At 40.1% G+C, this 10268-nt stretch overlaps 1 protein-coding gene across 1 annotated transcript; it reads left to right on the top strand.

Annotated features, from left to right (window-relative positions):
• Nucleotides 1-6224: 6224 nt before the first annotated feature.
• On the top strand, nt 6225-10268 carry LOC139468912 (mammalian ependymin-related protein 1-like). Its single transcript, XM_071251047.1, has 6 exons — nt 6225-6412; nt 6527-6637; nt 6863-6944; nt 8647-8814; nt 9854-9954; nt 10134-10268. The coding sequence occupies exons 1-6, from the start codon at nt 6272-6274 to the stop codon at nt 10170-10172; spliced, it is 642 nt and encodes a 213-aa protein (XP_071107148.1). The 5' UTR covers nt 6225-6271; the 3' UTR covers nt 10173-10268.

The raw sequence follows: 10268 nt of genomic DNA, 5'->3' as shown, positions 1-10268 counted from the left end.
GTTCACCACTTTCCTCATCAACTGGAGCGATCGACACGGGAATGTTGACACAGGGACTGGCTTGTAGAAGGGAAAAGTCGGCTTCGGAACTTGCATTGTTCCGAGGTGGATATTTTCCACCTCGCTAATGAGTTATAATTAGAAGATCCATTCGAAGCACTGGGGTTGTTTCAATATTTACATGGGTAGTAATGGCGGGTGTTATCTTACCTCCATTAAAAAAATTCCAACACAAAATCCAATGCCAATGTTGTTATTTCAGCATGAAATGTTCATAACTGTTGTTTATGCGGCTTGATCAATGTATTTAATACACATATTTATCAATTATGTCCCACGGGTTCTTCGGGGAAATGCGCTACATGATAATTTATGGGCTCCGTTCTCCATGACCGATCGGAAGCTATTACCCATTGCAATGTTAGATTGGCAGTCATATGTTGAGGCACATGTTTTCTTTCAACTGTGACTATTTTAAAAATGGATGTTTACCCATCTATTGTTATGATCTAATTAGTATTTATTTATTTATTACGTAGTCGATAGGTGGTATGGATGTCAACATATCAGGTGGTATGGATGCCACATATCACTGTCAAATATGTCAAACACGAACCATGTAAACGTGTCTGACATGCCAACAGTAGTTATTATTTTATCTCAGAAGATAGTAGGTTACTAATTCAAACAAATATGTAGCAAATCAGGCAGGAACGGATTAATCATTTTAGTTTACACTTAACTGATAAATATGATTATTGTCTTCAATAGTCGTGTGTTCCAATAGTGACATCGTCGTTAATTACTACGTTATTGCTATGCTGAGTAAATAACTCATTAGGACCCGTGAAGATTCCGGGGTAGTAGAATAGGTCATCAGCAACCCATGCTTGCAGTAAAAGGTGACTATGCTTGTCGTAAAAGGCGACTAACGGGATCGGGTGGTCAGGCTCGCTGACTTTGTTGATGCATGTCATCGATCCCAATTGCGTTGATCGATGCTCATGATATTAATCACTTAATTGCCTGGTCCAGACTCGATAATTTAAAGACCGCCGTCATATAGCTGGAATATTGCTGAGTGCGGCGTTAAACAACAAACCAACCAACCAAATAACTCAATAGACGTTTTGTTATTAATTGAAAGGTTGGGAAATTATCCATTCAGCCTGTGTTGAATATTATGAAACACAACGTGTAATGCTTTCACCAAATCGGACGTGGATTTATGACTCACATATTGATTTAGTAACTGCTCCAGAAAAGATAAATTCCAAACAGGAACAATTGGTTGTTCTATATCCTGGACACCATCAACTGATAAACACACATATATGAGTGGTAGGGATAAACTCTGGTTATGTCATATCTGTTGGCAGGGGCTTATTGTGAACAATCTTTTGTCAGGTAATCTGAGTGACAGAATGGAGCTACCACTATTTATACGCAAAAGTTGGGAAATGTACACACCAAAGGCTGCTGTTGCAGGAAAATTGATCGATATAAAAGGAAAGTTGATAAGTCATCCCCCCTTGTCATACTGCAGCGTGGAGTATTTTGTCACACTGGATCCTTATGCATAGATGAGGATGTCTCACTGATATCTCATATTTCTAGTTAAGGTTAGTACATCAGTGGAAAGATATTGGATATCATTGATATACCTGACGCTCATGTTAAACTTATTGGCCAATACGTTGTTTTAACTTCGCCAATAGGTCAAAACAAATGAGTCGATATAACTGTTCTCTCTTGTTTCTAGTTCAGGGAGGTAAACCAGTGACAGGTAATTGGCTATTTGATGGTTATTGACGATCTCAGATCATCGATATACCTGAAGTTTAAGTTAAACGTCTTGGCCAAATTAACTTGTTTTGATTTTGCAAATTCGAACAGAAATTCCTATTCATATGCATAAAGAAACAGATCAGCAAGAAGGGGAGCGCAATTGGTGTCCAAACAGTCTTACCCACAAATTTTACATAGATGTGATCAATTTCACACATTGTTTTCACAGTAAACTTCAAATGGTATTTGATTTCATTTTTACCGCCCCCTGCTTGTCTGTCCGTCCGTTCGTTCGTCCGTCCGTCCGTCCGTCCGTCTGTCCGTCCGTCCGTCCGTCCGTCCGTCCGTCTGTAATCATTTTCTTCCGGAACTTTTTTTTTTAAAAATGTAAAGGTATTCTTTCATGAAACCTTGCACACACAAATACCAGGTTGTCAACTAGTGCCTTTTCTATTTAGGAATTTTAAATTATTTTATTTTTTCAGTTTTCATAGCAACAAGTTTTACTTATACTCTGTTCACAGTGGTGTGTCTGTCCGGACTCTATCGCTAAAACTCTAAATAGGTATTTTTTCATGACACTTTGACCACACAAAGACCAGGTTGTCAATTGGTGCCTTTTGCTATGTAGGAGTTTTTAGAGTTTTGATTTTTTCCGTTTCCATGGCAAAAAGTTTGACTTTCACTCTGTTCATCCAGATGTGTATTTGGTATAGAAATACACTGTTCCCAATACCATAGTACTATTTTGATAGCTCAATAACCACTCTTGATTACGGAAAGAGAGATTAGATAGACATTTTCTCATCAAGTTGTACTTCCTGTAACAGTCAGATGATGTGTTCTTTCTAATTTTTCGCTGCCGGGGGGATTTGTCATCTTCTGATGACCCTTGTTAACAAATTGACCTGAACCTCTGACGATAGATATGTAAATATATCTATGGTCACCACGCTTGGTGAAAAAAGCACCATGGATCAAGAAATGAAGTTTTTCCTTAAGAATATCATGTGGTATAACGGCGTACAAAGTTAAAAAAATCAAATTTTCTGACAGAATTTCACCTGGTTCCATTCTGAGATTTTAAAAGGTGAAGCAAATCCTTTTTGTTTTTCAGAACCCACATGGCATTAATTCCACTTGTCTCAAATACCTTCTGTGAATATGAAGAAAGTCCTTCCTTGATTGCATTATGGATTTCGGATTTCTAAGTTGATTTATTGAAATTATTCTCTAATAGTGTTGGAAAAAATGCCTTATCCTTGGTGACTTTAATGTTAATGTTCATTTTTGACATGTTTAACATGAATACCCCACTCATACACAGTATACTGACTCCGAGCCGACCAGTCCTTGTTTTAGCCGAGCGCCAGACAGGGTAACAACAAGTACCATATTTTAACTTCTTTCGGTATGACGCGGCGGGGAATCGAACCCCGGACCTTCCGTTCTCCGGGCGGACGCTCTACTACAAGACCACGGAGGCGGTCCCTTCATCTCAGATGTTCATGAAGAAGAACTACACATATCCGACCATTTTCTTATCAACATGGTCTGGACGTTGGACAGCAAATAAAAACAGAAAGTTGAGGCAATTTGTCGAAATACAAAAGCAATGAACAGTGATCATTTCTGAAAGGATCTTCTGGAGTCTAGCATTTTGGGTGGTCCACCAACTGATGTCATTGAGCTGTCAGAACTGTATACTGACTGATCTTCTCGACCATCATGCTGTTTGTTGTTTAACGCCACACTCACCAATATTCCAGCTATATTTGTAAATAATCGAGTCTGGACCAGACAATCCTGTGACTGACATCATAAGCATCGATCCACGTAATTGGGATACGATGGCATGCGTACACCAAGTCAGTGAGCCTGACCACCCGATCTCGTTAGTCGCCTCTTACGACAAGCATAGTCGCCTTTTAAGGCAAGCATGGATTGCTGAAGACCTATTCTACCCAGGATCTTCATAGGTCTCTAAAAAGAAAGTTGGTATTAGAATGAGTTCTGACTGGTATGATGAATGAGTTATATTAGCTAAACGTTGTGTCGTCAAGCCGAACATGATTGGCGTAAATTACGACTAGCAGTATCTACAGGAGTGCCAGAAACACTCTCAACAAAGTGCTTCGTAAGGTCAAGTCTGAGTCATGTCAGAAGAAGATATTGACATTAAATCCCCAACGGTGCCATTCGACCCTGAGTACGTGGCAGTAAAGAAGACCCAAAATTTCCCGAACATGAGGGCAAAATGGATATTTTCAACTCTTTCATTGAATACTTTAACAGTAAGGTGGAAAACAGATGAGAGAGTTTTCTCCATCTGTTTAGGGCGTTCAACCAGTTTTTGCTGCAGATATGGTTGCACCTTCAGGAGAAGTGATTGTGAGATTTGAGCCTTTTATATAGTTAGTGAACCTGACAGTGCAAACAAGATACGCACATTTCTTCTTGACCCAGTGCTAACTTAATTGATGTTGGACTATTGGGATTTTATGTCAGTGATCTGATATAGTTCAATAACAATCAAATAGATAATTCCCTTCCACTGATTACCAACATGAACTAGAAATAAAGGAGACCAGTGAGATCGCCTCATCTGTTTCATATTTAGATCTATGCATCAAGATTCAGAGTGACAAAACACTCTCCACAAAACTATGACAAGAGGGATGACTTCAACTTTCCGATAGTCAACTTTCCTTTCATGCTGATCAATATTCCAGCAGCTCCAGCCTTTGGTGTTTACATGTCACAACCTTTCAGATGCAATCGAACATGCTCTTTCAACCAAGATTTCAAACTGCGTCAAACGACTTTTGCTCAGAAGTTGTTTGATCAGGGTAACAGCATTACAGGTTACACACAACCAAATGTTTTCCCATAGACTTCTATAGTAACGTTATATCATTTTAAAAAATAACTAGGCATTCAACAGCCATTACATTTACATATATGCACAGTCTGGCCTTAAAGCTGCAATAAAAACACAAATTTTGGCTAGGTTAGTCAGCTCCTTTTCCGAGTACAGGAAGCTGAACACACCAACCCCAGTTCCGCACCAAATGTCGCCTACTTGAAAATATCTGTGCTCACATAAAGCACAAGTCATCTTGTTAAAAACGTCAGCACCAAATATTGAAAAATATGGGCAGTTTTAATTGCTGGATGGATGTACATTTAAAAGACATAAAATTCTTACACAATATCATCCAATCACAGCCTGCAGATGTCTCTTGATCTGCACTGAAGGAAAACCGCACCGTCACAACCAATTCTGATTTGGTGTAGTAGAACCCCAAGGCCTTAGTAAAGCTTTGAAAAAGTTTTGTGGTAGGCATGTGGAGGACATTTCAAAATTTGACGCATCAGTGACAAAAATTATGTCCGATGCAATTCCCTATTGTGACTTGTACCATACCGTATGTAGGTGAACAGTTGACTTGCCTTTGCATGTGTCTATGACGGGCGCCACCGATGAGGCAGGATACGCTCACCTTTTCACGAACACCTGGTGTCACCCTCTTTGACAGTGATTCATAAACATACCGTATTCGACGTAATAAGCGCCCCGCTCTAATAAGCGCCCATGGCGATATTTACCAACATATTGGCTAGTGAACAATCCCAATTAGCACCCTTCCGACTGATCAATAAACACAATTCGTGTACATTTATCCGTGTATAATACGCACTCGTGTGTTATATGCATCCTTAATTACGGGCAATTAAATTCTTGAAAAATATATCTGTCGTGTATAATACGCACAGACTCTTCTTTTGTATCATTTCAGGCTGTCAGCAGAAACCATAAAAATTACGATCTTTCGACCCTTCTCCAAAATTATATTCTAATAAGAGCCCCCTATTTCTAATATTGAGAGCGCCCTGGGCGCTTCTTACGTCGAATACGGTATGCTCATGATATAGTCGGAATCGTACTGTTGGAGAGAGATTTATACTGAATATATAAAGGGTTATGTCTCTTTATTTATGTTTACACGTTGCCGTTTAGTATGTTACTTTTCTCGTTTGCATCAAGTGAGTTAATGTTTATGTACATGTACACTGCAAGACCCGGACGCTACCAACGTACCTGTGTCGCCAGGTTCATGGATTTCACACTGTTTATCGTGGGATATGAAAATATGGGAATAGTGCACACATGTAGTGAAACAATCGTCAGAAGTCATTATTGTTTAGATGTAGGACATCAGGGGTTAGAGTGAAAGGTCCAACATCTCCAGAAATGAGGCTCCAGGGAAATTGCGGACAACATTTTCTGTCAATAGAAACTGACACAATGTCATGTTCTAGCGATAAGGGTCAATTATAATTATAACAAATGACCTGGCTAGCAGCGTTGGAAGTGCATATTTTTCACAATCCTTATCACTGTTTGGGGTTGACACGTAGGGTATATATAAATGCGACCCATGCACGCTCGCGTACAACTCCAAAGTAAGTCATTGTCACCATGTTGTTTGTCAGTCTTGCTGTCGTGCTCGTTCCCGCTGTTCTGGGTGCTTATATCTGCTGCCCCCCTCGCCAGTGGGAGGGCATGGAGGCCCGGGTGATTGGCACGGGGCAAAAAGGAGGAACGCTACAAATATCAGAGGTAGTTACATTGTTCTGATGCTAATTCATTAATAAGCACTGCCCGTATGAATAACACTATATTTTTTTGCTGTTATGTGTGTTGGTATTTCGTGAGAAAATTGTCTTCTTCCAGGCTGAAGTTAAAGTGCACTTTGATGCCACCAACAAGAGAATGGCCTTTGACGAAAAGTTAACAATAGACGGGTCTACTGCCAATTTCAAGATCATCCAGCTGTGGGATAAGGTACGTTGTTTTCCTGCAGTCATTTTCATAAGTTAATATAAATACAGCTTAACATGAAATAGTGATATGTGATCCAACAATGTTGATAAGCACATACACAGTTAAATAATATATATAAATGCGTGTGAAATGTATGAGAATGTATAGATTCTGTTGGAGTGCACCAGTCGCCTGTGTTGAGATGATACAGTGGATATATCATCCATCATATGTTATACTGTGAAGATGACGGAGTACATGATCCGGCAGAGTGGGAAGTGTCTTCGTAAACACCTCACCGGTCCGTTCCCTGATGGTTGTATACCGGGTAAGTTGATGTATTTGTAGAGCATATGTTAGTCGCCAGTAGACACCAGATATTACACAGTGATATAATCACAAGGCAAACTGTTGGTCGCCAGTGAACACCAGATATTATATAGTGAAAAATACACAAGGCAAACTGTTGGTTGACAGTAAACACCAGATATATAGTGAAAAATCCACAAGGCAAACTGTTGGTCGTAGGTAAACACCAGATATTATACATTGATATATCCACAAGGCAAACTGTTGGTCGTCAGCAAACACCAGATGTAACACAGTGATATATCCACAAGGCAAACTGTTGGTCGTCAGTAAACACCAGATGTAACACAGTGATATATCCACAAGGCAAACTGTTGATCGCCAGTAAACACCAGATATTACACAGTCATATATCCACAAGGCAAACTGTTGGTCGCCAGTAAACACCAGATATTTCACCGTCATATATCCACAAGGCAAACTGTTGGTCCTCAGCAAACACCAGATATTACATAGTGAAAAATCCACAAGGCAAACTGTTGGTCGTCAGTAAACACCAGATATTATACAGTGATATATCCACAAGGCAAACTGTTGGTCGTCAGCAAACAACAGATATTACATTGTGAAAAATCCACAAGGCAAATTGTTGGTCGTCAGTAAACACCAGATATTATACAGTGATATATCCATAAGGCAAACTGTTGGTCGTCAGCAAACACCAGTTGTAACACAGTGATATATCCACAAGGCAAACTGTTGGTCGTCAGCAAACACCAGATATTACACAGTGATATATCCACAAGGCAAACTGTCGATCGTCAGTAAACACCAGATATTACACAGTGATGTATCCACAAGGCAAACTGTTGGTCCTCAGCAAACACCAGATGTAACACAGTGGTTTTATCCCTGAGGCAAACTGATGGTCGTCATTCACACTAGATATAACAAAGGCAAACAGATGGTCGTCAATAAACACAAATTATTACACAGTGATATAACCACAAAACAGACTATGGGTCGTCAGTAACCATCATGGACCTGACTCAGTGACAAGCAAGTGACGTCATAACAAACACACAGACGTCATAATGTCAGCCTTGTTTGCAATGACGGTGACTGGTTAGTGATACAACTAATGTTTATAACGAGTTATGACCTTAAATGAATGTTTTAAGGTAGGCAGGTCAGTCGACTTGTATCGGTTTGCCATTATTAGATACCTGAAATGTATGACGAGGTATGTCCATCGTTTCCACCAGCAGGTGACTATTGTGTCTCTTTTACTCTTTTTAAACTTTTGAGTCAGCTGGTGAAACGTGTAACACGGACAGTTTCATGTGAAATAACAATGTCACACGAAGCATATGAATTTGTACACGCAATGAAACAGAAAACCCATTTGATGCGTAGTTGCTGTCATTGTAATTAACTTAACATTAAGGATGGTGGGGTAGCTTAGTGGTTGAAGCGTTCACTCGTCACGCCGTTGACCCGGGATCTATTTTCACATGGGAAAAATGTGTGAAGCCCGTTTCTGGTGTTCCGATCATGATATTTCTGGATTTTTGCAAAGAGCGGCGTAAAACAATACTCACTCACACACTCTTAAAACATCGCAGGGCATCACAAGAACTATGGATAAAGCCAATCGTCACACTGTTCCTACGTAGTCGCTGGCAAGTCTTCAACAATTGAAAGGCTTGTTATGTTCACAGACACCGCTACCTTGTCTGGACCACATTTCGAGGGCCCAGTTAAAAACAACGTCACCTACAACTCCTACCGCATGGCCAACGCTGCCAAAGGCTTCACCGTCAATGTGGACATGACGTCAGACACGTGTGAACCAATCAGACAGGAGACATACGGATTAATTGGACGTGGTAACAAACGATTATATGTCACAGTTAATATGCACACAAGTTTGAATTTATAGAATAAATTATTTCCAATCATTTTATGGTAGGTCAGTAAGAAACCGATTATTGTCACGTGATAGAATGGATTTATGGTGGGAAACGATTGGAGAATTTAGAGGGGGGAGGTTATGGTCACTTGTTTGGCTTCCTCTTCTTCTTTTTATGTTGTCGATTTGCCGACTGGATTTTGATTTAGGCACTCGTTAGTATCGGGATGGGTTAAGCGGTGTAGAGGAAACAAAAGTTATAATCCGGGAGGAATTGGATTAACGGCAAGGATCATATAATTCCTTCAGCTATCTGTTACTCGTGAATGAAGTATGAAAAACGGGTATCGTGTGGAAGGGTGTCATTCGTGACCAACTCGTGTTATTCCGGGACCAGCCGAATAGCGACTCGTGCCCCTCTCGTGGCAATTTTTGCGACCGGATTCCGTCTGAGCGCAAACGGGCATACCTAAAACAATTGTCAACTCGTTGCGCAATGGTTCACATACATTTCCCCATATATCATTTATATTTCAGATGCAATTAAAAGCACATCAGGACATCCGAAATTATACAGTATGATTGAACACATTTAACTGTGTCTTGGGTATATTTTTAGATGTAAGACATATGTAAAAAAAGAAATTATTTTTGAGGGATTCTTTGATGAAGAACTTGAAATCATACGCGCATTCTGATTGGTTTGTAGTATTTTCGCACATAACATTCATCGATAGGGGGACGAGTCTTCTTGCAGGTTACGGAAAGGGGCGAGTGGCGACGAATGGAAGGGTGTAGGATATAGTTGTTGCGGGGGCGTTGTGTTGTGGCGAGCGGGTACACTGGTAACGTCACATCTTTAAAATGTCTGCTGCGGAACACAACAAGAAGCGGTAAGCGTAGTATTTTACCAGATTTACCAAACTTAACATGACGTGTACAGGGACATGGATGTAAGAAATGTACAGATACGAACATGTGCGATACACATCGTAACAATTAAACCTATTTTTCAGAATATTCCCTTATCTCAACCCGTTACTACGACATCGTCGACGGCATCAAAAACGATACAGTCTTCAACGTTCCCGCCGCCTGCAATAACTCCTACTTCATGGTAATTATGAACAAATTTTATTCAATGAAGTCATCAGGGCTAATTTCTTTCTGAGCGTTGATCATGACGTTCAGCACATTACATGGATCTTGTGCGAGTTTGTGTGTTTTAACTAGGATTTCAGTTATACTTGGTATTATGACATAAGCTATGATACAAGAGATGCTTCTGATTTCCAGGGCGGCCCCGCTTCAAACATTGGATCCATCTTCGGCTGAGGAATGATTTCACCATACTGATGTCAACCTCCAAACCCAAACACAGTTTCAAACGTAAATGTACTTCAACTAAAATAAAGTACACACACACAACCA

This window comes from Haliotis cracherodii, unplaced genomic scaffold (genome assembly GCF_022045235.1).
Source record: "Haliotis cracherodii isolate W230 unplaced genomic scaffold, xgHalCrac1.p SCAF_2, whole genome shotgun sequence".
NCBI lineage: Eukaryota > Metazoa > Mollusca > Gastropoda > Lepetellida > Haliotidae > Haliotis > Haliotis cracherodii.
The sequence above is the reverse complement of the archived record's forward strand: the minus strand, read 5'-3'. Positions and strand labels throughout refer to the sequence as shown.

Excerpts from the sequence above, each read along its gene's own strand:
- LOC139468912 (XM_071251047.1), top strand. The coding sequence starts at position 6,272 with ATGTTGTTTGTCAGTCTTGCTGTCGTGCTCGTTCCCGCTGTTCTGGGT. Across the intron at positions 6,413-6,526 it reads GAACGCTACAAATATCAGAG|GCTGAAGTTAAAGTGCACTT; the intron begins GTAGTTACATTG and ends GTCTTCTTCCAG. Across the intron at positions 6,945-8,646 it reads CCCTGATGGTTGTATACCGG|ACACCGCTACCTTGTCTGGA; the intron begins GTAAGTTGATGT and ends TTATGTTCACAG.